The sequence below is a fragment of the Paralichthys olivaceus genome, chromosome 15, assembly GCF_024713975.1.
Source record: "Paralichthys olivaceus isolate ysfri-2021 chromosome 15, ASM2471397v2, whole genome shotgun sequence".
Classification (NCBI taxonomy): domain Eukaryota; kingdom Metazoa; phylum Chordata; class Actinopteri; order Pleuronectiformes; family Paralichthyidae; genus Paralichthys; species Paralichthys olivaceus.
In genome coordinates this window covers 10,613,299-10,641,136 of record NC_091107.1, presented here as the reverse complement: position 1 = coordinate 10,641,136, position 27,838 = coordinate 10,613,299, and the positions used below count along the sequence as shown (strand labels likewise).

The window sequence follows — 27,838 nt, the reverse complement described above, 5'->3', positions numbered from 1 at the left end:
TCAAGCCCAGTCTAGAGAAATATTGACAATATTGGTCCATATTGTGGTTTTTCGTCTTCATTTCCACTGAATAAACACTGTTAAGCCACCAACACACAAACTACATTTAAAAAGTGCCAAACATTTTATTTTCTTAGCGTCATTTCACCTTGATATTTATCTAAAATCATCCGCATTTTGTCACTTTCATATAATGCAGTCTCTTCATATACAAGTATCAATAAGCATGGTTAAAACAATGGCTTTGTTATGTCTGTGTTAAAGAATTTCCCATATCCTATTATATTAAAATATTTTATATGTAGAGTCTGTATTTAAACAGAGGTTCTATAATAAAAGTGAGTTCCCATACAAGGCAATTATAGAATTTAATCAGATTGGGAGTCTCATAAATTAAACAATCGGAAAAAAAGAAATAAACAAATAGAACAACGATGTCATCAGAGGTGTTCTGCCTGTCCAGAGAGGGAGAAGATGTCAGATCAGACCAATGAAATTACTTTTCACTGCTGAGTCCACACATTCAAGGCAGCGGTGACAGAGAGCTCCATCCGCCTCCACACACTTCAGCCTGTTACCGACAGTGTCTATGGGTTTGTTCGACACACACACTTAAAATGACTGAGAAATAAAAAAGCACACCTTCTGTCTTTTAGGTATGATATCAGAGTGTTGTTAGAGCTCAGGTGTTCTGTATGCAAATACTCCAGGTGACACCCAATAACAGTCTTCAAGCGCAGACACACAAACCCTCCTTAGAAACCTGAAGCAGACACGCATACGAACATACATACATTTGATTTGTTTTGGTAAAGACGAGTGTGCTCTTGGAACAAAAACACATGACACCCTCGCTTTCCTGCAACTATCCAAGCACTACCTTAGTCAGACAGCAATGTTCTATGAGAATAAACACTGAACCTTTCGATCACTGACAAACAAACTTATTATCGTCGGTGTGGATTTCTTGCTGATTTTTCTTCCGATGCATCGCTTCAGCTGGGTAAAAAGTTCCAAAAAAGCATCAAACATGATTCTTTGTCAGACTGTCTTTGCATTGTCTGCCACATTGTTTGATTTGAGTGACACTTCACATCAGTTCAGCGCAGGTTTTTCCTCGGAGATGGTGGATCACAGCTGGAAATGGAGCAAGAGGCATCCTTGAGTCAGCCACACACACACACACACACACACATCATATACATATATACGCACACACATACACTGATGGGCATCCTTGCTTCAGCGTTCCTTCATTTCCACAGTCCCACTGAAGATTATTTGGAGATTTGCTGTTGGAGGTGGAGCAGGAACTCGTAGTACGACAGGGCGGACTCTGTTCGGTCCTCGATCATGTTCTGCATAAAGCTGGCTTTCAGCTGGCTCTCGTCCCTGAGGACACAGAATAAAAGAGGGGGGGACAATTAGAGAGACACTGATTGATTCATTTCAAAATGATAATAAAGGAAATTCAAATCTTGACATTCAATGAAACCGCAGAGGCTCTTTGGATTTAACACCTTTGATTGACACATTAGATCTTGTATGTTTATATCTGCTGGACTTCAGCCTTTAGTAGTTTTTTGATGTCTTCATTGCTGTCTGTCTTTCAGCAGGATTACAGAAAAACTACACAACCCATTTCCATGAAGTTATATAAAGGGTTGGGGCAGGGGCCAAGGAGGAACCCATTAAATTCAGCAGCAGATCCTCTCGAACAAGTGGATACGGGTTTTTCTCTTTCTCCCTGAGCAGCCTTTGATTTATTTTCTTTTAAATTGACTTCAAATTCTGTCGCATGAAACCTCATCTATAACCTCTGTGCCTTATTAGTTTTCGGATTTCCTTTCTGATATTAAATCAGCTGTTTCAGAAGTACCCATACTACTGTTTCTAATACACGTTCTTTTTTGTTACCAACCTGATGACATGCAAAGAGGGGAAGAACGGCCTCTGATCCCTCAGCCAGCCAACGAAAGCCCTGGTTCTCTGCGACTCGGCAGTGTCCAGCTCTGGGAGCATATACTACGAGAGAAGAGCAAGGGTCAACTTTTCATCATCGAGGAGTGCATGAAATGAAAAACACTGTAACTGTGCTGTACTAAAGCTTAATGCTTGATCAGTATTTCACCTTGAAGAAAATCACTATACACACAAGGAAATGTTAAAGTTACACTCAAAGTGTATGAAGGAGCAAAGACCACAGCAGGAGGAAACTGCATGTAGCTGCTTTAACATGAGATTTCCTACCAAGTTTTCAGGCACGGCAGCATAGCTGGGAACTCCCAGGACTTGTGAGAGGAAGTTGGGATGGCAGTTTCGTCCGATCCACAGATAAATGACCTTCAGGAGCAGAATATGGAATATATCATACATGCTCATATATAAATCTTGAGTATAGTAAGAGAGTGCTATGACTCTGAACACTTTCCCACCTCCTTACAGGGGGCTTGAAATATAAGACAAAACTGAAGCTTGTACTGTTTTTATAATATTTCAGCTTCCAAGTAAATTTACATTCAGTTTTACAGTACATTAATTCATAAAAACAGGTGTCTTATAAAAGAAAGATCCATCTGAAAATGTTCTATATCTCTACACGGGACATGTTCACAATTCAGCCTTGAATCAGATATTAGCTTTGTATTTTATGTGAGTTTGTTGAAACGTCTTATTGTCAAACTTACTAATCCAGCGTCCATGAGGAAAGCTCCATCCCTGCTGAGCTTCTCCACAGACAGCTGCTGCACTCTGGGCTGAGGGATTGTCCGCTCGTTGATGTTCAAAGCTCCCTGAGGATGCAGGGAAGAAAAGATTACTCAGTCACAGTGGAAAATTGTTGGAATTACTGTGCCCACTGCCCCAAAAAACCTGATATGGTGAACTGAGAATTGTTCATTAACACAAAAACTTAACCTCCAAATAAACAGTGTCAATCTGATCATGTGATCTATATCATAAGCACACCGAAAGATTAATAAAAACTCTTTGGCCTTCAAAAAAATCCAGGATATTGTTTTTGCTGCTGCATTCACAGAAATCTAGCTGCTCGAGATGTGTAGGTGCTGAGAGTAAATATCCTTCTCACCTCATCGGTCAGGTCGTCGATGCGGTACAGAGCAGGATGTATCATCAGCAAGGTGTAGACCAGTGGCTGGTACTTCAGTTGACACATGGCAAACACTCGGTCATCCAGTCTGGTGCTGGTGCCCGTCCTGAAGGCTTTCTGCACGAGTCACAAACAAACACATGCAACTGCATCAATAAAAGGCTAAACTAGTAAATTCACTTAAAAGAAAAGACAATACTTCAACACATTTATATACTGGGTTGGGCTAAGTGAAGGTAGTGATGGAATAAATTCATGGGTGTAATCAAAAGAGAAATTTAAAATAAAGCCCAAAGTTTTGCCCGACAGAGCAGCTGCTGTATAATGACTGGATGGTGTGAAAAAGCTGACCTGTTTGAGCAGGGCGAGGACGAAAAGGGGGAAGAGTCTGAGGCAGGCCGGGGCCAGTAGGCCGGGCTGCTGGATGGTCAACACAGACTGTCGGTATGACGACAGCGAGTCAATAGCAGCGTTGGTCATCGCATCTCTGGCGTCACTCAGACTGGCCGCCACTGAACGATCCACAGCTGGAGAGAGACACAAGAGAAGGACTGAGCATCTCACATCGTTTCAAGTCGCTATGTGAAGGGTTTTCTGATATTTTGGAAACGTCATAACAGAACTGACAAACATAGATAACAGTGAATTAGTCTCATTCTTCTTCTTGTGATTCTTTGAAGAAAGATTCATTCAAAGTCTATTGTTGACATTGAACTTTGAGAAAATGTGATAAATTTGATCAGCTGTACATTATATTTCTTTTAATGTAACATTGGGCCTTGTAGTATTGTACACAGTAATGGGCTGTTCGGTACAGCTCTGGATTTCAGTAGAAATAAGGCACAAACAACATCACACCCACCTCACATGGTTTGTGACTGAAATGTATAGTTGCAGTTTTCAAAATAACTGATGTTACTCATTCAAAGTAAATGTCAAACTCTTCTGTGCCATGTTCTGAAGAAAGCAAACTGCGAGCACCTGTTCTCAAAGTGAATGTGAGATGAGCCTTGTAATCAGTGGTTGCTAGGCAGCCACAGCTGTCGCTACTCATGTCCATCTGTCAGTGCTAAAAAAAGTGAAGTGGATGAAAACCCTGCAAACCCCCGACTATTTACTGCAACAATTTGATGCTTTATAAAACATCCTTGATGCACTTATAAAAAGTCAGGAATACCAATAGAATACTACATACTACTTATAGAAAATGATTAAATTAAAGCATTCATTGTGATATATAAACTGTGATTATACTTTGCCCCAAATTATGGGCTCCTGCAGCTTTACCAACCTGAATGGAAACAAATAATCTGTTGTGGTAGTTAATTAACACACACAGTATCAGAACATTGCTCATAAAGTCTGCTTCATAGAAAAACTTGAAGAAACAAATTCCTAAATAGTCTCATCTGAGCTGTTCCCTTGAGTAACATGTGGTACATACCCATGCAAGCTAGCAGCCCAGTGATGGCCTGAACATCTGCCCCAGAAAAGATATCTGAAAGAGAGTTGACCACAGGGAGACACAAGGTGTGGACACGAATCCTCCTTTCTCCTGTAAAACAAAATAAATATTTCAATAGAAGACAAAGATTAATTGGATTCAAAAATATATAAAACAACAGTATCTGTGTGCGTGTGTACCTTTGCTGGAGGTGTAAAGCAGGGCGGCCTGAAAAGAGACAGCCTGCATGTCGTCCAGATTTTCCTCGATGGACATTTGAACAGCAAAGCCAGCGTCTGGGTTCACGTTAGGGAGGGACAACAGATCTGTGGAGCGCACAAAGAAGTTTCCGTGGAACGTGTGGATGGACAGACCTGCAGAGAGACAGATGAAATCAGTCAAAACATGATAAAATCAGGATGACGAACACTGATTATTTTTACTTTATTTTTCCTTTCACATCTGAAAATACATATTTAGTTCAATGTTCGACCAAACTCCAGCTCCTGTAATGACGGACCTTTAGTGCAGCGTATCCTCATGACGGCCTCAAAGCCGATCTTCCTGGTTAAGTATCTCTTCAGATCCTTCTGGAAGCACTCCACCTGAGCAGGGTTGTGCTGGTGGTGGTATGACGGGTAATAATAAACGCTCCCTGATGAGTATCTCGAAATACAGCCTGAGAGAAAGAAGGCACATATGAGATGATTGTCCATTTTTAGAAATATACAAAGAAATATACCCAGCATTCCCCTCTCTCTCCTCCTGTAAATGTATCTATCCCTGTTGTGTCTTTACGACCAGAAAATAACCAGAAGGTAAAGATTTATCAAACATGTCAAATTATCATAGATTGAGTTCTTTTAATGTAAACAAACATCAATAATCCAATAAATACTCTTTTGTTCTTCCCTCCCTTTCCCATTCATTCAGTGGAGGACTCACCAAGTGAAGCCAGATCACAGTACTGAGCGCTGAGCAGGAACAGGTCAACAGCCACCTGCTGACCAGAGCAGTCCAGAGCCAGCTTCTTGTAGAAGTCTGTCGCTGGAGATAGATGCTGGATGTCCTGAAAGGAAAACAGGCAGAGCATGATCTAAAAAAGTCTGAACATATTGCAGGTTTTATTGTTTTTATAAACTCATTAATTGTGCCATGTTTGTCAATGTTTTCCTGAGCAGTGAGGGTCTGGCTTGAAATGCCTTAAAGTTTAATACTATGGGGTAAAACACAATTTTTAACAAAACAGCTTTGGGGTGGTTTAAGAGGTTCTTTAGATTACATATTTTTCTGCATCATAATGTTTTGCCTAAATAAACAGAGCTGTTAAAATAGCACTTTAATGAGCTTGGTCAACATTTTTTGTTTTATTTCAAAAAAATGTCTGATGTGACATTGGGAGTTTTAAAATAACATAAGCTGCTGTACAGTTATTTTATTATACTGACTGATCCAACCCACTCATCATTTAAGTCCTGGAGAAACGTCATCATCAGAGCGCCTACCTTGGCAGACGCTCGCTGGTTGGGGTCCTCTCTGGACTGAAGCGCCCCCACACCCAGGTTTGGCAGTTGTGTCTGGAAGACAGACATACGCCCTCCAGTGGGCGACAGCAGCTTGAAGGCTGCTTGCAGAGCTGATCCCAGGGCAGATTGAGTCTCCATAGTCTTTTGAAATAAATTTGGCAGACTCCTCAGCAGATCCTGCACAAGCTGAAAAACAAATACAGGAAGAAGTTTTATTACTCATTATTTAGCCCTGAGGGGAAAACTTTTGTTTGTCATCTTTCATTCATCTGCATGGTAGTCAAGAGCCTAGAACCAAGGTTTTTTAAGGTCTGTCTCATTAAGCACGATCCGTGAATATAGATGAAACACTGTCTTAAATAAACAGTAATTATTAGCGGTACTTAATACACTGTGGAAAGAGAAGAAAACACATCTTTAAATTTTAGCTTACAATGTTAAATTTAATATTGGGCTTGTTTAATCAAGGGGTTTCTTACTTCTTTGCATTCATTGAGGTTTACTAGAAGGCTGTCTGGTGTTGGTAAAAAGATATCTGCAAAACACAAAAAGTTATTGTTTTAACAGACATAATATACACAAAAAAACTTTCTCATGTTACTTCAGTAATGACTCATTTTTAAAATGGATCACGTTTCTGAAAACTGTCGCCAAATGCTGAAGGTAACAGTTCTCTGATAAGAGCTTTCATTACTTCCACCTTTCCTTAGTTATACTGCTATCGGCACTCCCATCATGCACTTAGCACTTCTCTCACTCCCTTTCTCTGCCCTCACTACATGTCACTAACTTTGTGTTTTTTCCCTCCAATACTCTCTCTCTCTCCTTCTCTTTCTTCCTCTCTCTCTGTCTCTGCAGGTATCTCTAACTCCAGATCTGCAAGATTCAGACATCAACAATTAATATTATCTGTATTATTATTATTACATTAACTGTTGGTGCTATCATTAATGATACATTTACATCCATCATTAAAACTCTTATTGTTTTCATTATAGCAACTAGTCTGTCAGAGCTGAAACAAGATGGGTTAGGGTTAGGTTGAGGCAGATGGCGGACCACACTAATTTAGGATTTTTTGGAGGTGCGCGTCAGGCTGCGGCGTAGGTATGCCGTCGACGCGACGCAGAAGCATAAACTCGGCTTTAAGTCTGGTTCTGCGAGAGGTTTCTTCCAGTTAATGATGGATTTTTTCTCTCCAAAGTTTCCTTATAATTCATATGCTTATTGCTATTGTTAATTTTTACAGTTGGCCATGTCTCACCTTCAATGTCAGACACAATGAGCATCTGAGGCTGAGAAAGTCCCTCCTGAAGATTGTAGAAGTGGATGGTGCTGTCGAAGGTGATGAAGCCTACCTTTGTCCGCGAGTCTCCAGGAAGCCTAGGACACATATACACACACCCTTAAATAAATCTAGCACTTTAACTACCATCATCTTAATTTTAAAGCCTCACATAAACTTTGCAGTGAGAGGTCATTCTGCTTCTACTGTGTTATGTTGCTTTACTTTATAGCAATAATTAGAAAAAACTGTTTGCCTATATTTCCCCAGTTTCTAGTAGAAATATTAACATGCTGGCCTACTGCTGAGAAGATAAAGAAAAACATTCACAATTGTTTTCATGAACAACCTTGAATACACTGGTTTATATATAATTGGATATTATACATACGTGTTGATGTTGTCCAGCAGCGACTGACAGAACACATTCAGGTAGCCTGTCTCCACTGCATTGTGGGATACGTCCAGAACAAAGAGGTAAACAGCAGGCTGTGGTGGCCTCAGCTGGACAAAATCAAACATGTTACATAACATGAGGGGGAAAAAATCAACCAAGAGAAACACTGTCAATCACACACTCAGATTACGAGACCATGTGTTGTAGAAAATGAGCCAGCTAAATACTCACCATATACTCTGAAGGAGCAATGAACTCAATAGTGGCGTTCTGGACCTCGGGTCTTTTGTGAGGTTCTCCATACGATCTGCTGACTGGGTTGTACATAAACTCTTCTGGAACTACAGTCAGACACACAAGACCCAGAAAGCTTTTAATGGTAAATATTGGACTGCCCACTTTGTGCATCATTTAATCCTCGATTTAAAGAATTGTATCCATTTAAAATCTCTTTATCCACTGTATTATTTTATAATCATATAAAAAGTAAACGTCATTTTCTTTAATCAGACATTGCACAACATATTACAAACTAAATTGTTTGGTCGATGTTTACAGAATGATCATAAACTTAAAATAATTACGATTATTTGAAAATGTCTTGAATTTATCTAAAAGTGAACAGTTCCGTTCTGTAAATTTGCAGCTTCTACTCCTCCTGGAATAATTATTTTTTTATTATTTTATACACCAAAGACATCAACCATCTCCCCCTCTTACCATCATTGACCCGATAGCATAGGTTGCACTTCCACCTCCTCTGGTCCAGGAAGGAAACAAATGGGTTAATGTAGGTTCTGCAGGACCGACATCTGACGATGGTGCTGGAAGTCACCACAGGAAGTTGCTGCAACAAATAAAAACAAAACCAACCCATGTGATAAGTGCCTCAGGCAAAAATCGATTTCTTGTTGGCAGTTCACAGGAATCGGAAATTCAATAAAGACTTTCTTGTTAATGTCCAAGTTGTGCAACATTTCTGTGGTCTGTTCTCAATCAATGACAGACAAACATAGACTGACACTGACAGATTTTGCCTGAAGGCTAATTAGTCTGATCCTATACTAAAACTGAAGTATTGAGAGAAATGTCAATGTTTAAATAAATAAAAGTCAGATGTAGTTGTTGAATTAAAATCCCTGAAACATAATTGATGAGGTCATAGATGATATTTAAACTTACTCAGGAAGAGTTTCATTGAGGATAACATACTAATCATTACTCCTGGTACCACCTTCTTTCACGCATTAATTCACATCATATGACATCTAATAAATACTGTTATTATACAGAGCTGACATTTACATGGTTATCTAAGTTGATTTACACACACTAACTGATGCGTGTACAATGAACTAATGTGTTACCGTGAGGTCTTTGAATGGGTGGAGCAGGAGGCCCAGCGGCATCTTGGCTTTATTGAGCAATGACTGTGTCTGAGGGATGCTGGTCAGCGTAGAACGGAAAACCCTGGAGACACAAGCACAGAGGGTCAATGCACTTGATGATCACAAAGAGAGATCATGTCATCTCTGGTGATTCGCAGCATACCAGCATGGTATGTGGGTGTGAATAGCATTAACGGATGAATGTATGAGTGATCATCATGAAGTCTATATCCAATAAAATTTCTCAGTGCCATGTTTTAAAATTTAGTCTCAGAACATCATCACCATGAGCAAGTTCATGGTTATGAAATACTGTAAATACTTAACATCACAGTAATATCGGTTTTAAAGAATAATAACATCAGCAAATAAAGGTGTGTCAGACAGACACATACTGTTGGTGTTAGTCCACCATGACTTACTCTGGGTTGCAGTTAATCTTCTGCAGGTCCTGGGGAAGGCAGGGTGTCGGGGCAGGGGTCGGGCTTGGTGGTAGCAAGTTCCTCTCCTGCAGCAGGTTGACAACTCTTAGTGCCTCTGGGGTACTGGACTGGAGGCTCATGGCCGCCAAGGACGGGCTCAGTTGGGCCGGCCCTGGGCCACCAGGTGGCTGAGAGAGGGGGAAACAACTGATCAGTCAATTTATTTACTGAAAACATACAACTGCCAAGTCACTGAGCATGAATGGCCTCCTGCCTCCTATCACAGCCTCCAAATGTGACAACTTTAAGGTCTTAAGGATTTTACATTAAAGAATATTGATGTTGTGCTGCCAAAAAAGCCCAGCAATAAGTCGGATATATCCACAAATCAATGTGATGGTGGTTCTTAAAAAATATATTTGCTGGCAAAAACTTTGTTTGGGTTTATATTCCTGTAAACAATAATGAGTGCATTGCTTAAATAAAACAAACTGAACTGTATGTAGTTCATAAAGTAGAATGAACTGCTCCTCAGTTAGTCGACTTTGCTTCTTTGAGTGTAAATACTCTACTCACATACAAATGCAGCTGTGTCTCAATGACAACTTGACGCTTCCATAGTTGACATAAATGTGAGGGGTTTGTAAGTGTACAAGGTGAAAAGCAAATGCATGACAGTACAGTTCATGCAAAATGCTCTAACAGTACCAAGTAGTACCAGGCTGTAACTTCTCTCTCACCTGCTGGTATGGCTGAGGTGTTTGAGTGTAAGGCTGTGTGGCGCTTTGCATCGCAGGGTGCATGGGGGAGGTGGATTTGTGTGGAGCCGCTGTGTTCTGGTACCCAGGGGGGAGGGAGGGGTAGTGGCCCAAGTGCCGACCAGGTGGTCCGTGCTGGGGAGGACCAGCTGTGGAAGAAAGTTCCATTAATATGAGAAATTATTAAAAAGCCGGCATTCCTGAAAAAGTGTAGCATCTTTAAATTGAGGCTTTAATGGTTTTTTTAATGTTAACAAAAAATTATATGAAAATTATTCATACTGTTGTGGCTCTGGTGGTGTTTTAAACCTATGATACTATATCATTGCAATTTTGTTTATACAATTCAGCACAAATGGTCATGTTACCCCTCGGTATTAGTACTGAGGGGATTTGATAAAAAAGATTCTGAAATAAAATACAGAAATGCTTTGCCTCCTCCAAAAACTGATGATGTGAAACATCTAGGAACATTTACCCATCAACTACAGGTGGTGCTGCTATGAAACTCCACTTTGTGAAGTGTGTGTGTGTGTGTGACACAGAAAGTGTCCTTACCCATTTTGTTGTCAGCATGATTATAGCTGTTTGATGATTGGGGACCATTGCCGGCCATAGCTCCTGTATCAAAGAAAACACAGATGTGATATGAATAATGGATTTCTGTCCCATGTGCCTACCACAGGTGATAGATGTGAAATAAAATAAACTACGGTGCAAGATACAAGATGGACACAAAGGGTTACTAAAACACCAAATAAGTCATCAATACTAATAAAGACACTGATGATGGCCGAGGCTTGTAGGATGTTTATTCAGAGGTCATATGGGAAATAGGGTGAGAGTGGATGAAGGAAAGACAAATAAACTATGAACAAGAACTGCATGTGACCAGGGATGCACTGATACTGGGCTGAAGTAGCCCCATAGACCTACATAACTCTATACCTTTTAGAGATCAAAAAACATAATATTAGTTCAATCATTATTTTCTGCATTTTCCTTGAAAGTAATAGATTGCAGAACTTCTATTTTAGTGAATACAAAAAAGAATTAGTGCTTCCTTGGTTACAATGCAACAACAGCACGGAGAGGAAAGGATGGGCACAACAGCACCGACACAGCATCTAACAGCTACTGACAGATTTGGCCACACCTGGACATTCAATATCCCCCTGCTGGCAGTCGGGCTCAGTGGGGGACTGAGTGCTGTTAACAGCCGCCCCGCACTGAGCTGGCATGTAAAGGAAGGAGGGGAGGGAGGGAAACAACGGAAAGTGATCAGAAAAAAATGGCGGGCTTGTAAAAATGATGAGTTTCTGGCCCAAAGTCATAATTTCATGATCATCGCTGGCAAGGCTCTCACTTTCTGTCATCTTATTAACATCACATATAACAATCATTTCCTAATCTAGGAGAAAAAGTTTGCGCTGAACTTGACCTGCAACATTTTACAAAGTTACAAACCCAAAAATGTAAATAAATACACAGAGTATACAAAATGGTAAATCAATACAAAGCACAAAGTGTCAAGAATAAGAGAAAAATTACCATCAGCTTTGGGTGGAGGAGGTGTGGCATTGGCCACTGGGGGTCCAGTGGGAAGTGGTGTGGGTCTTATAGATGGTGGTGGGCCTGTGGGTGGGGGGCCTGTGGGTGGGGGTCCTGTGGGTGGGGGTCCTGTGGGTGGGGGTCCTGAGGGTGGGGGTCCTGAAGTTGGGGGCCCATAGGCAGGTCTGCTTGGATGGTATGTGTGGGAAGCCATGGGATTCATTGGTGGAGATGCCATGCCTGATGAGAAAGACCTTATTAGGGCTTCCTTCATAGATTTATATACATTTATTTAATAAAGGAGATGTAAAATAATTTTCCTTTGTGATTAATACATTTCTCGTTCAGTGTATACAATTTTATAAATTTGAAAATAATGTTAATCTCACTTACTCTTTACCAGAGTGAAAAAGCAGAAATTCTCTATTTTCAATGTATTTGAGAAGAAATAAATTACTAAAGTTGCTGAAAATGTTTTCGTCAATTGACTTATCGCTTCAGCCATAATTCTGGTGACATTCACCACCATCCTCTCAGGTAAGACTGGGAAGTTAGTGAAGTAATTTAAGAAGAGTTACGACATCTAAAATGTAAAACAAGCGCTCCCTGTGGTGTTGCCAAATATCATGTAAAAGACAGATATCATGCATCAACGTGTTGATGAAACATTAGAAGCTCTGACTGGAGGTGACAACAGCTGATGGCACTGCTGACCCTTAGCCAACTAATGTGAGAACAGTGACAGCCACGTCAATATCTGCTGACAAACCAGCCAGTTCAAAAGTCTCTGGACAGAAGCATGTTCACTTTTGTGTATATACAGTGAAGCTAAAGACTGCAGACATGGTATATTTAAATGCACATGTTGATCTTTCTAACAGTAGTGACACAAAATTGTAACCGCGAAACCCAACATGAAATTGGATCTCTAGACTAACATCTCCAATTTTAGGGAACACGAATAATGTATTCATTAGATTATAAAATAGAGATTAGACTGAGATGAAGCATGTGATCACTAAACTTACTTTATTACAAATTGTGCACAGTCCATTTTATATTTGGTCTGGGACATTTTACCTTTATTTTAAATTAGAGCCTGATCGATAAATCAACTGATATGAGCCTTTCAAAGACATCGGTATCAGCGTTTAGGTTTACTGAAATCCACTGGTTTAAAAACCTGTATTTCCCCAAATAAACAATGCAGAAGAGATGTGCATTTGTGTTTACATTTTACATAAACAAATTATGCTACATTTGCCACATGGGTTTTATAAAGACATCTTAAGAATCGTGCCAATTTATATATAAATATATATTGCTGATACATTAGTTTCCCCATCTGTCTACAAAAATCTTTATTGGTTTGCTTTATTCTGAGTCATCTTACTGCAGAATTTCTTATTGACTTAATACTGGAGACTAAAACACATGGAACTAAATTATTGACCGTTCAGCAGAACACTTTAGAGTAAGAAACGTTCAATCAATTATTGAGGTTGGTGGAGAAATGTCTGATATTTTAGAATTGCTGTAAAATGTCACAGATTTTAATATAAAGTCAACAAAGTATACGTCTCCACAAAGACCAAATACATTCTCACTGTTACCACTGTACTGGGTGGATGTATCCTGATGGTGCTTCTGGTGCAAAGGTCACCGAACTCAAGTAGACTCTTATTGATGGTGTGGGGGGTGTGAATATGAGCAGGAATTTTCAAGGAAATCTGATCATGAGACATGCTGGCAGCACACAGACTGAAGCAGTCACGTGACCTCTGCTTCTATTGGGGAAGTAATGCTCTTAGGATAGTCTTAACACACACAAAAAAAACAAGGTTCCTTACAAAATGCTATGACAAATCATTCAAGATGCTGTGGTCACAGATTACACAACCAGATTCTATCAGGCTCATATCACTGAGCAAAGCCTGATCCTTCAGAGAAAACAATGATGACTACTTCTTAAGATTCTCTCTCACAGGTCTTTTGTTTCTGACACCGAGCTAGTACTTCTCAGTGGACTGTACCTTTCAAACCCTAAAATTAAACAGCTACATGATGCTACAATAGCCTCAAGAGATATAATTGTGACCATTTTGCTAATATCAGTTGAAACAATTCTCAACAATACAACCGCAGCAGAAACTGAATTTGAGATTTGGTTCTTTCCTAAAAAGCTGTATCATACTACTACATTAAAATCACTCTAGAAAAAATAAAATTCTTATTTGAACTTTGTACAAATTCAGTGTCAAAGAGTTTCTGGGCGGGAGCCAGAGGCAGAAGTCAGCCAACATGTTCTGTGGCGGAGCAGAGGGCAATGTCCAGCTCCAACATATCAGCATTCTAGATATGAATATCTGCAGCATGTCACTGAAAGAAGACAAGACACTATTCACACTGTAATACAATTATCGGAATGGGTCAAGGTGGATATGTATCCATTTAGAAATATATAGTCTATGTTTAGTCTATGCAATTAAATAAATTGGTTAGGAGTTGAGGCGCATCAAGATTAATTGGCTAAAGTTCACTGGTGTGAGGGATGATTTATCTTTTTATTGATTTGACCTAAGGAGTGCCTGTATCATTATCAACTCATTTATTACTACTAACTGTGAAGTGTTGACTCATCTTCATGTAACTATTCCACTCTTCATTTGAAAATAAAATTGTGTTGTGTATTTACTTACAGCTAGTGTAACATGTTTAGCTTTGAGTGGAGCTTTTGTGCTCCTACCTGGCTGGTTGTATCCTTGCAGACTGGTAGGGGGCATCCCGGGGCCTGAGCTGTATGCTGCTGATGACAGTGGTGGCGGTGGCACTGTTGAACTTGAAGTTGGGTTCACATGATTTGCCACAGGGCCGCGGGGAGGCGTGCTTGTGGAATTGGGTGGCCCCATTGGTGGGGGAGCTGTGTTGTACTGCCATGATGGAGCCATGGGCTGCAGCTGCTGGGGGTTTGGATAGTAGCTACTAGAGGATGCTGCAGAAGGAGGCGGTGTGGCCTGTGCATGGGACAGCCTGGGACCAGGGCTGGCAGACTGAGGAGGGGTTTGTGATGGAGGAATACCCATTGGAGACCTGGTCAGCAATGGCTGACCTGGGGGAGCTTGGTAGGAAGTTGGTGGTGGACCAGGCTGGTAGGAGCTGACTGGGGGAGCAGGCTGATATGCGCCAGAGGGGTAAAGTCCAGGGCCAGGGTGTACGGGAGCTTTGGACTGCATTGGATTGTAGATTGGTTGGTGGGTCATGCCATAGCTGACCCCTGGCAGCTGCTGTAAGGCAACTGGATTCTGTGATGGACCTAAAGACAAACAGAAGACAAATATAGGAAAATAAGGGGCATTTCAAAAAACTATTTGGGCAACTTTAGATGTCAGCATCATGTTGACCATTTTTCTTTCTTTCAAACCATTCACTAGCAGTGCTGTCACTGTGTTGAAGGAAAAAAAACAGTTGGGCTCCATCTTATGTACCAGATGCCAAAAAGTGCACAAGGGTTGCAGTTTTCTAGGTTGCACTCTTCTCATGCTTGAGCAGAGCCATTTCTATAAGGTAAAATGCTTAAAAATCAAGCCATTACCCTTTCAGACAGATCAACAGTATTACAGATTCCTTGTCTGAAAAAGGTTTTTGTTCGTAAACCAAGTAAGTGGCTTTTAATTAAAGCAAATCCTTGGGTTTAAATATGTTCAAAAGGATATATGAAAAACAGATGGCAGAGAAACGTAGTGACGACACTGGGTGAAAAGCCCTTAGATCCACTCAATGACCAATAAACTGACAGCTCAGGGTCTAATCTCTTTACCTGGATTTAATTCAACATGATCTGCCCTCAATTACAGAAGGTGTGGGGCTCTGAACAAAGTCTGGCCTTATCATACTAAACACAGCAGCAGAACAAATAAGGATAGCAGATTTCAATTTCATAGATTTAAATATATCTGTTTGGTATATCCCAAATGCCACATGCAAATACCAAGACCTATGGAACAAGATCTCGCCAATAGCAAAACAACCTGATTTAAAAAATTCTTATCAAATCATCAATAGGAAAAAAGAAACAAAATGACAATCCAAGTCAATAAATGCATTACCTAAATAAGCCAACAGGTTTCATTGCTTTAACAGCAACCACAATGTACTGTTGCTCGGACCCAATCAAAGAATACGCAATTCACCACTTTCCATTTGAATCCCACTCTACATAAATGGAAGCAAAGCTAAATCAGTGGAGTGAAAGGGGATTAGAAAACAACTCTTCTCAGTGAGCAAAGATGGATGAAGACACATAATCCGATGCAAATCTCTGTCCTTCCTGTTAGCGATGAAATTTTAAGAACTAAAGCTCCTCGTCAGTTACAGATCCCGTAGGGAGGAATCAGACCTCTCAGCCAATCAAAAATCCGCCCAGTGCCAGATAAATCATCATGGAAGTTTGAATAAATGGGGAAAAAGAGTAAACAGTGAGTATTTGATAAATGTCTGTCGGTAGAACTTAAACTCCAACTCATATAGATTTAAGGTGCGATACTTAAATTATTATTTTTTAAAGTATTGTCAACATTTAACTGCTGCCAGTGAAGTGTTTTGTATTCTTCTATTATTAAACACCTAATAAAATAGCTTAGAACTTTGAAAAGGGCAGACTGACATCATTATTATTGAAAGTACATACTTATAAGATGTCTGAGGAAGCCTATACTATTGTAGGGCAGAAAATGTAAGTAGATGAAAAGAGAGTAAGTGTGAGCATTAGCAAGCTTATAGTAAGTAGCTTAACTACAGCTACACTCAGTCTATGAAACCTAAGGCTGTATTAAGTTATGGTCAGCAATTGTGGTAATTACATACGACATGCAGCGCTGTATAAATCACATACATGCAGATGACTTTCTCATGACTGCTTAATTTGATGTGTTCATTCACCTACAAATATAGCTGCATGATTTTCTTCTCTTCTTCTGTTTCACTATTTCCATTTCTCTCTTCCTTTCCAACAAATTAACCATCAGTCTGTGACAACAACAAACTAGCTGTCAGTTATTCTTTCCAAGTGTAGTTTATCTGTACAGCTGCTGGATGTCTGTCTGTTTGTTCAAATAATAATTTGTTAATGTCCATTTTGCTTCCTCAATAAAACAAGATAAAGGGCAAAAAATCAATGACATTTAATTACATGTATTCATGATAAGTTCGGCTTCTCCGACACATACCTTGTTCAGTGATTGATCAGAGGTGGGTTAGCTTCATTTAATGACATCTCAATCAAAGGGAGATAAGAAAAAGATAACGGGGAGATGTAGCTGGAACATGAGACTCAAATGTATCTACAACTTTAGAAGAACTTCGTGCTTCATGTGCAGTGTACAAAATAACAGACTCTGTACAAGATTACACTCTGATCATGGATGCCACAGACTGATTTCCCCTGAGTGTTTATGGGAACCCGTTAGACGTGTGGTAGTAATGCCAGACTTGGATGTTTTGGTGTTGGAGGATGGTGGAGACAGCACTGCAGCAACATATCTGGATCATCCCCAATGTGCCACATGTACAGTAAAACGAACAACAGCTGTTTAACCTGCTAAAGATCCGAATTGCGCAACAAAGAGAGTTCTTATAATAACAGTTAATCACGAGCAATGAAACCTCACAATAAAATACCTCAGGAGACAACAGTCAAAGCTCGTTAATTTAAATATGACAGGAAACGACAGGCTAGCCGGTTAGCTTGACACGAGATTACAGATGCTAACAATGTGGCAATAATAATCACCCATATGTTAGCTTTTACCACCTGATGCATGTTTACCGTTTAGTTCGTCAACATGTTAGTGTCCCAACTCCGTGAACCAAAACCAGTTGATAAGGAGAAGATAGTTAGGGAGCAAGTTAGCAGTACTTAGCTTACTTTGGTGGCAGCAACTATTTTAGTCATCTTAAGTCACTAAGGTAACACGGGTCGAGATTAACCGAAGCTATCCCAGTATGAGTCCAACTGACAGCTAGCTCCTGCTCGGCTACTTTAAGTTACTGAGCAAAGCTGTTAGCAAATAGCCGCAGGGACAGGATCCAACACCTGCTAATAGTGTTAGCTTGTTACGCCGAGAGCTTCGCCGCCTCGTTTTAACTTCACTAAATTGTAAAAGTCACTCACCGTTCGCATATGCCTGTCCCGACCCCGTCCCATTCTGAGAGTTGAACCCCGCAGTTGACATCTTGAAACGGACACCAGGAGCTAATTTAGAGGTGCTGGGTTGGCTAAATAGCTAGCTGCGTCTTTAGCTAGCTAACTAGCTGGCAGTCGCGGGGGTGACGGTCAAACCTGTGGCTCTGTCGGTGTGGCGTTCAGTCAAAGCGTCGTTAACAGCGACGTTTATTACTTTCTTTTATTTAAAACAAAAAAGTTGACGAGCTAACTTGCTGGCGATCACAGGGCCATGGCTCCTGAAATCGAAACCCCGTTGGACGAGCTACGGGTGAGGCCTCGTCAGTAACTGTGAGACGCTTCTCCTCTTTCGCCGGAAGTTGGGATCACCCAGCAGGATCAGCGTAGAAACTGTCGGGCATGCGCAGTGTGTACACGTGGCATTTCCTCCGGTGCTCCCGACTTTACAAGCGTACCGGACACAGAGGAGGTGATTTATATGTCCGCTTCATTACCAGACTTCATGCTCAACCACTATTTTTCATAAATATTTGGTCAATTTTATTGAATTATTTGATTTGTTAATGAATGTCTCGTGAAAGAGGGGCAGATCTTGTCTACTCCTTTTCATTCAAGATTTGCTAATTTGTGTGAACATTTAAATTGTTTTGTTTGGTTGATGAATGAATGAACTCATCAATAAAAAATATACATGTAACATAAATTTGGTGTGTTGTGACTGAATTGCCCATCCAGGATTTATACGATCACCAGAGTAATACCCACCCTTGAAGTCTTATAAAGCCTGGCTAAATTATTTGATTCTTGACTTTTCCAGCAGCAAAGTAAATGCTATTCACAAACAAGCAGGGGCACTGCCTTTTTGAGGTTTTGTTTAATCTCTTCAAACAAGACATACATCGCATAATAAGATCAAATATGAGTAATATGTGTCTTTAAATGGAAACTGTAGGTTAAAGCCACATTGCCTAGCAGTAGAGGATTGGTAGGATATCACCTATGACATTTATTTAATGTAACTTACTCCATGAAGCTCCAGGAAACCAAGTTTGAGGACATTTGGGAGAAAAGTTATATGTAAAGATAAAGTTATATTTCCCTAAAACGCCATTATTTTGTCTAAATTGTTTTTACACACTAAAGAACAATTTATGTGTGAAAGTATGGGTATGTATGCGTATTCTGTTTATTTCTTTATTATATTATAGTTAATGTTTTATTTCCCCCACACTTAAGTGAAAGAAACACCCTTTGTTACATGTATTTACTTTAAAACTAAGCCGAGCAATGTATCACTCTGTAAAAGGTACATAGATGATGATGACTGCGTGAAGTGTAAACAATAAGTGACTCCAAATAAATAAGAATAAAATAGGAACCGTAGATCCTCTGTGTAGTGCAGTTGCCCTGTCGGAGGGGTGAGTGTGAAACAACAACAGGAAGCGGCAGGGCAGAGTTTGGGGAGTAGCTGCTCAGCCATTGCAGCTTCGTGGCTCAGCAACAAAACACGAAAAAGCAGAGGAAGACCTGGCAGCCCTCAGGCCCTCTTTTTCTGACCGGGAGACTAACTTACATGTGTAGACGAGCAAACACACACGTTGAACTAGTCTGCACCTGAACAACGGGTAAGTGTTTTACACATTTTTCTCCTGATAACCTGAAAAAAAAAAGTCTAATGTGAGCGGTCGGTGTCTCGGCTAGCGAATCACCCCGGCTGCTAACGATGCTACGTTAGCATTGCTAACACCAAGTTGGCTAACTCGCGTATTATCTAAGAGCCTCTGGACAGATGTTAGCTATTGAGCCACGAGTTTATGTTTTATTAATACCCGTCTTTATCAGTATAAGACAGATGTCTCTTACGCCACCACACGACTCTGTTGTTTTAAACGGGGAGTATTTCTCCAGCTAACTGCTAATTAGCCGACGTAGTCAGAAACCACTCGATGCAACGTCGCCTCTTCAGATTGTGACACGTAGCTAGTGGCTTCCTGCTAGCCGTCCCGTTAGTCGGCCTCTCCCCGGCTATTCACGAAATACACCTAATTCAACACATCTAACTTTTATTTCGCTGCTATTATTCCGGTATTTGGGCCTTTTGTCCTTGTTCTCCCAGCGGAGAACCCGGCGGAGATCAACGATCCATGAAACGTTAGCCGCTAGCGTAAAAGTTAGCTAACTTCACTGCTACGTTGACAGTGGCTGTGTTAACCGGACTGATGTGACAGGCGACTCACACTGCTTTCGGTATCTTCACTGTATTTTGGAGTCATTATCGACGGCCTGAGAATCAACAGGCACACTTTGTCTTCAGGGAAGGAAATGTCTTTATTATAATTCATGAGCTAAACATCTGAAGTCAATAAATATGACTTCAATGTCAACACGATTTTATAGTGAAAGAACACGTGAAACAATGCCCATCTCTGATATTTACACATAGCGACAGTGTGTTTGACTCAGGGCTTCTCTGGTCAAGTTCATCTCTAATCTTAACCCGACAACCTGAAATGTATATCTCATCTTTTTTTCACCGTCATTTTAATCCAGAGACACAATGATTTTTTGATTATTCATTTAGTTATTTAAAGTGAAAGTCATCTGAAAATAATTTGATAACATTATCAGCATTTACAAATAACATTAGAGTAATACTTTGGCTCCAGCTCCCCTCATGACCCTCAAAGGAAAAGTGGTATAAGTAATGATGGATGGATTATATTAAATAACTTAATATTGGTTATTTTTTGTTTTGGACTGTTGATTGATTAAAACATGTTTCATAGTGACATCAGTTTATTCTCTAGGATGCTGTCAATGACACTTCACTTTTTTCTTCACGTGGTTGGTTCCGCTTGTTGTACATTTTGGCCCGTGTTTGACGGTGGTTGTTGTCGGTTACTGTAAAATTGCTTCACATTCACAGCTGCATCACGCTACACGTGGGAGCGTCAGACTGTAACGCCTGCCCACAGTGTTGCCAATAGGACAGCAGCATAGCTGCAGCTGACGTGTAGTTCAGCTGTATTTGTGTGGTCTTGACCTTTGTATACTTTATACTTTAGTCCTGGAGTTGTTTGCACTTTACGTAACTAGGGATAGAGGTCAGGACATGCCTACTTTTTTCTGTTGTCTCTTAAGCCGTCATAGAAGAAATTAGATTTGTATGTGTTTGTGTCTTTGATGGATTGAACACTGTGGTTTCATGTTTCCTTTGGTTACAAAAGGAAGTTTGTTAACTTTTTCTGACCCATTTTCTCAGATTTCCACAAAACTTGACTAGTGAACAAAAGAAAAGCGCTGAATAAGCTGTTACATGTAGCAAGTCAGGGATCTGATTTCACACACTTACAGCAATCCTATATCTGATCCATTTTATTTTGATTGAAAAACAATCTAATTTGCTTATCTTGAAAGGCTTAAGACCTGGCTTCATTTCCAAGGCCCTTGCAGATGGCTCTCGTTGAATCAAACACTCATGTTGCCTGTTGAGGAGCTGTCAGATGTGATCAGTGCTCTGAATGTTCTGTCCTCCTGTCCAAAGACTCCTACTGGAACAAGCTAATCATTGGCTGTAGAGAGCCAGTCATTGTCCTTATCACCACTTGCCAATAGCTGTCTGATAAGTCATGGTAGGACTTGTATTCATAGAAAGTGTCATCACTTTTTTTGAGGGGTGCTGATTGGTAGTTAATGATCTAATTATTTGTCTCCTGTTGTGTGATGCTTGCGTTTTATTTATTTATTTTGTGCAGCATACGTAATATCTCTGATCATGAGAACAAAGATGAAGAATAATGTCACAGAAAGCCTGCGTACAAAAAAATAAATAAACATAGCAAGCCACTGATACATATTCAGAGGAGCAATGGGTAAAGGTGTAGATATAATTTTCGTATATTTTTCGGTATTTTTCTGCTTGTACTGTGTCAGTTTTTGTTTTCTTACCTCTGTTTTTTCCCATTTTTCAGGATTCAACAGCTCTGGATATGTCATCCCTATTGGATTGGATTTATAGTGGAGTCAGTTGCGCACTACAGTTTTTAGGTGAGTCCTGATGAACACACATACTATCTCACAAGAAAACAGGAATGTAATATTGAAGGCCTCGAATTTTTACAATTTTGACTGTTTTTGTAGGTTAAGTCATTTCTTAAAATGTTAAAAGTCTGATATAACACAACAAATGAAGTTGTAATTTGATTAATGTCTTCAGTGATTACATGAAGACCTTAAATTGAGAAAGCTACTGGGCTGTCTTATACCTCAGTGATCAGGATTACAGCACAATGCAGGGCTAAGACTGTCATGCACGATTGTAGGCTTTGTTCCTTGACATCCTTTCCTGTTTTGGGGGAAATTGATTGGAAGGTAAAGTTTCTCTAAAAGTGTTTGTTTACTTTGTGCCTGCAGACACAAATCTGAAACACAAACACCTTGATGCTTCAGCAGATGCCACACCTTAACAGCAGATCAACACTACAAAATGTTACCCAATAAAACCTTTTCTGCAAATTTGCGACAAAACACATAAGGTTATTACACAATCAAAGAAATGACAAGGCCCCTTTCACTGGGGCTGCACATTATATCTAAAATATACCATCATCGCAATATCAACATGAGCGAGATCCATATTGCAAAAGACTGCTTGATTATCTAGTCTCTCTCTCTCTCTCTCTCTCTCTCGCTACACGTTGATTTGTTTGAAATGACGCCACAATATCAACACTGATCATCACATAATGATCAATACTTCTCTTAAATGAGTTAATTCTTTCTTCAGAGCCGGAGAAATGCAGCGCACTCGGTTTGATTTGATTCAGTTGGAAGTGCGCAGAGTAAATGATAGAGACATAGGGAGGAGCAGTGACAGAGCTGGTAAAAACTGTGAAACATAACTTTTTACGATCCAAACATGTATGAAAAGACGATAAATGATCATTGTAAGTGGACTGCATGGCTCCCTGGGTGTCTGCCGTGGACTTTTTTTTGGCACCACGGCCGGGCTGTGCGTCTTCTCCTTCGGGCTGTGGAACTGTCCGTGGTCCCTGCATCCATAGCCAGGTATATATATATATAGACTTAAACACTGTATACTTAAGCGCGTTTGTTTATTTATCGCAAGTCATATCATCATGGCAACATTCAAGCGCGTTATTGCATATCGCAATATATTGCAATATCTTTTCTCAATATTGTGCAGCCCTACCTTTCACACTGACCAACTTCTAATGTGGTCCACGAGCTGAGAAATTAATGGAGCAATCACACTCTTCCTTTCTGTGTGTCTTGATTGGGCATCCACCTCCTTGGTCCGAGCACTAGCACAAGCTGGTTTATGGGTTTGGTTCCCGTTGAAGCCACACATGTGATTTACAGTTCTGTGTGTCAGGTAATGGCACTTAAAGGAAAACATCTTCCAGAAACAGTGTTTATTTTAAATCTATTAGAAACTCTTCACCAGATGTTCTTCTCACCAGCTCCTCTTTAGTTTCTGTGAGAGCTGCTTCTGTGACGCAGTTGTTCCTGTTCTCCCTGTCAGACAGGTTGCATAGAGCTGTTGACTAATGGTGACACCTATTCTAGCTCACTCAGTCAGAAATTTTACAAATATACTGGATATCTCCAGGCTGACTCATAGAGTTGAACTCAATGCATTTTAATCTCTTCATTAAAGTTCAGAAAGGTGTGACCCTGTACCTGTCCTGTGCCGATCTGTCAGAATGGACAGTGGGGCTAAAAAGTTTCCCTTTAAACTATAAAGGCTATATTATTAAGATATTTATTTGCAACAAACAATTACATTTTCTTTATGAAGTTCAAAATCTTTTTTGTATTTTTATATAGTTATTTAATTACAATTACATTTCGTTATCATAAGGGTTTGAAAACATCTTAGAAATTATTGACAACAACAAAAAATTACATATTGTTATCGGTATTACTCATTAATATCAGAATTGGTGCCCAAAAATGTATATAAAGCTTAAATTTGGAATCAAAGTGAATTCTATGGTGAAGAATAGAGTTTTTAAAGTATAACTAAATGGTATTCCTATACAAAAGAGAATCAATAACTTTTTCACTCTCATAGTTTACCAAGGACACTATACTGTATGTGTAAAACTACTACATGTCTGAGAACAAGTCTTACCTTGAGTTGCATTTTGTGCTGTTAAAACCATGACAAACCATGAAAATTGGACTGATTACATTAGTTCAAATCTGGTTAGGGTTTCTTGATGTGTGAAATTTCTAAAGACTGATGTTACAAGACAATATTATGATGCGGCCCATCTAAAATATTTCTATTATCCAGGCTTGAATTCTGAGATGCTTCCCTTTTTTTTCCAGGACTGTACAAGAAATCCGGCAAGTTAGTATTTCTTGGCCTGGACAATGGTGGCAAAACAACGCTACTGCACATGCTCAAAGATGACAGATTGGGACAGCATGTGCCAACTTTACATCCAAGTGAGTTGGAGATTCTCTCTGAAACATGCACATTACACACAGTTTCATTCAGTTATGTATTAAAAGCCACCCATGCAAAAAAAAAAAACAGCCTGATTATTCATAACACCTTTTTATCAATTTTTGAATGAACATGTTTAAAAAGTCCTGTTGAAATTTCTTATATTAATTCATGATTTACACATGTAAATACACTAAGCAGTTGTTTATCAGTGAGTTTTTAGAGAGGCTGAATTTTTCTGATTTGTCGATGATCACTTTCTCTCCTCCAGCCTCAGAAGAGCTGACGATTGCTGGCATGACCTTCACCACCTTCGACCTGGGAGGCCACGCACAAGGTGTGTGAACGGGGGGGAGCGTTATATAATCACAACATGTATTAGTGATGATCTGATACCACTTCTTCACCACTGATTGGACAGTTGAATAACATTATAGAGATGGACTGAAAAGTTACACGAACAGAAAAAAAACAGCATACAAAAGATTCTATCAACACACTTGCTAATATAAGGTCAATATAATACACGACTAAAGTAGACAGACCAGACTATAAAATTCATGTTTGCTTTTGTTCACACAGCCCGCAGAGTGTGGAAAAACTACCTCCCTGCCATTAATGGCATTGTCTTCCTTGTGGATTGTGCGGACCACGTGAGATTGGCTGAATCAAAAGCAGAACTTGTTGTAAGTACCCACAATCTGCTTGGTGACCATCGCACAATGCCATCAGTACTCATTATTGGTGAACTATTTCTTCACTGATGTTAATAGCACCATTAAATGTGATATAGTGGTGGGTTAGTTGTTGTAAGAATTGTGTTAAATTTGGTGATTTTTAAAGATAAAAACTTCTGTGTGTTGTTTTCTCATCAGTTGTATCAATAAACAGCGGTATAGTGAACAAAATATTTAATGTAAAACCATCTTCTTTAAATGTAAGAAATTGTTACGATAGAAGTAAATTATATCTACAAAACGTCTAGAAGACACTTAATATTATTCAAACAAACACAATATCACATGCAACATCATGTGTCATTTTCTTATAATCCAAACATTAATCATACTTTGTCTTCCCTCCCAGGCATTAATGACAGATGAGACCATCGGAAATGTGCCTATTCTGGTCTTGGGAAACAAAATTGACAGATCAGAAGCCATCAGTGAGGAGAACCTGAGGGAATTTTTTGGATTGTTTGGACAGACGACAGGCAAGGTAAGTGGACACAAACAGCTTTATGTCAGCACACTACATTGTACCTCATATTAGAAATCTTAAACTTATCTACTTATAGGAAAGGAGTCAGTTGCTTTTTTAGCAGGTATAAACATGTTTTTAACAACTTGTGGATACCCTCTAGTTTTGTTGTAAATCATCGTAGACTAACACAGTGAGTGTATGTAATAAACCTCCACTTGAGCTATGGTTTTCAAACAGACTCCTGCCTGGTCCATTTTGTACACTGTAGGCTTAAATAAGTATCAAGTTCAGTTTACAGTGACATTTGTTCCTCGCACGAGCTTCGGTCTTTACCCTCCGTCAAGCCAAAGAATCAGTTAACAGCCATTTCACAAATTCAAGAAATGTTTTGTTTTCCTGCTTTTTTTCTCAGGGCAACATTCCAATGAAAGAGCTGAACACAAGACCACTGGAGGTGTTCATGTGCAGTGTGTTGAAGAGGCAGGGGTACGGCGAGGGCTTCCGCTGGCTCTCACAGTACATCGACTAAAGAAGCCGAAACATACCGACACCACCACCATCAGGGGGCGCTAAACTCAACCACTCAAGACGCCCACTGTTGCCACCAGTACCATCATACTCAGCCCCATGTTTGGTTAAACAAATGCCTCCACCTTTAGAGAAACCAGTACAACTTGATCCCAATAGACTTTTATTGGTCGAACATTTGGTTCTGCACTTACAACATTCATACCTTTATGCGCACACATGACATACACACACACACACATACACACATACATACACACACACACACACACATTTCCATCTCTCTGTCTGTTTTAAGAGAGAAACATAGCATTGGTTCCACAGCAAAGGGTGTTCAAATTTAAATGGATGAATCTTTTCTATATTGTCGTTTGCTGCCCTGTCTCCCTCCCTGCCATCTGTTGAGTGTGATGATAGACGCATTATAACTGTAAATCTGTACAAATATCAGAAACCTCTGGCGCCTCTTTCCCCCTCTCATCTCATCTTCAGCAATGACAGAGAGCAACATAGTTGTTAACATCACACACTTTTTTTAACAGTAAAGACATTCATTCAACATTGTATTCAATCACTGTTTTTCTTTGTCCTTTTTATTCTTCTTTATTCCCCACATGATTTGAATAAATGTGTCACATACACAGCCCTCACTATAGACATGTGGCTGTTTCACACATTTATTTAAATGGACCAGTGCATTTATCACAGTGATCCATTTCTTTAGGATACCTGGAAGTTAAAGTATTCCTCCAGACTCCTCTATCTTGTGGGCACAGTAGTAATGGTGAACTGTGGGCTCCCTTTTTTTTAAATAAAAAAAGACACATGGGTGGCAGCGAAGCAATGGGTGGCGAATTTTAATAGAAAATAATTACCGGCTATAACCCAAGCAAGGTTTTATGAAATCGTGTAGATAGCACAGTGGTCAGTTGAGGCAAAGAAAACTATTTAAGTAAATGAAGCCTTTGAATAAATAGATAATAACATGCAGTGAGAGATGAAGGCAGGAAAATAGGGATGGATGTAACATCAAGTAGTAGTTGACATTAATTGCTCATCCTGTTGTATTTTGCAGCGCAGACCTTTTTACAGGGTGAATCTAGTCACTAAGGGTAGAAAAATAAGGACACAATCCCATAGTGGGAACAGGTAGTTAGGCTTATGACACCTCTAAGAAAGGGACCATGTATATATGAAATGTACACGAACATCGTACATGGATTTTGTATTTATCAGTGGTATCCTTTGATCTATGTGCATTACCAGAACCTATTATGCATGCCTTGTTCTTTTGATTTTTAATGACCATTACTCCAGAGTACAGCAGGAGGGAAGAAGATGCCAAAATTTACATTGAGAGCTGATTATCATGTTTTGTTTGTTTTTCTTTCTTTTTTACGGAAACAATGGAATTGTGCGTAATACATACTTTTTCTGTCCCTGTCTCTGTGTCTCTTTCATTCCCTCATGACTACGTGATGAGCTGTTCCAACAAGGGTGGGACTTGCTGTTGTTTGCATCAAAAAATGTAATAAATGTTTGCAATGAATAACAGGCTTTAACATTGA

At 39.7% G+C, this 27,838-nt stretch overlaps 2 protein-coding genes across 7 annotated transcripts; one reads left to right on the top strand and one right to left on the bottom strand.

The window, feature by feature from the left end:
• Window positions 1–105: 105 nt before the first annotated feature.
• On the bottom strand, window positions 106–18,444 carry sec24a (SEC24 homolog A, COPII coat complex component). 6 transcript variants are annotated; one of them, XM_069539691.1, is made up of 25 exons: window positions 18,050–18,412; window positions 14,627–15,193; window positions 12,008–12,120; window positions 11,881–11,977; window positions 11,486–11,563; window positions 10,888–10,950; window positions 10,312–10,478; window positions 9,572–9,759; window positions 9,129–9,231; window positions 8,482–8,608; window positions 7,993–8,102; window positions 7,756–7,868; window positions 7,344–7,462; window positions 6,559–6,614; window positions 6,059–6,265; window positions 5,499–5,622; window positions 5,074–5,232; window positions 4,754–4,927; window positions 4,554–4,664; window positions 3,461–3,636; window positions 3,089–3,226; window positions 2,688–2,792; window positions 2,251–2,343; window positions 1,922–2,025; window positions 106–1,392 (listed from the first exon to the last, which is right to left on the bottom strand). In XM_069539691.1, exons 1-25 carry the CDS (start codon window positions 18,108–18,110, stop codon window positions 1,278–1,280), a joined length of 3,468 nt encoding a protein of 1,155 aa, XP_069395792.1. In that variant the 5' UTR covers window positions 18,111–18,412; the 3' UTR covers window positions 106–1,277. The 6 variants fall into 6 exon arrangements, with proteins under 6 accessions (XP_069395792.1, XP_069395793.1, XP_069395791.1 ...); XM_069539692.1 differs by having other exon boundaries at window positions 12,023–12,120; XM_069539690.1 differs by having other exon boundaries at window positions 11,881–12,120.
• Window positions 18,445–19,468: 1,024 nt separating this feature from the next.
• sar1b (secretion associated, Ras related GTPase 1B) lies at window positions 19,469–27,838 on the top strand. The gene is made up of 7 exons (XM_020086022.2): window positions 19,469–19,686; window positions 22,033–22,108; window positions 24,419–24,538; window positions 24,811–24,876; window positions 25,122–25,225; window positions 25,626–25,757; window positions 26,155–27,838. The coding sequence occupies exons 2-7, from the start codon at window positions 22,051–22,053 to the stop codon at window positions 26,269–26,271; spliced, it is 597 nt and encodes a 198-aa protein (XP_019941581.1). The 5' UTR covers window positions 19,469–19,686; window positions 22,033–22,050; the 3' UTR covers window positions 26,272–27,838.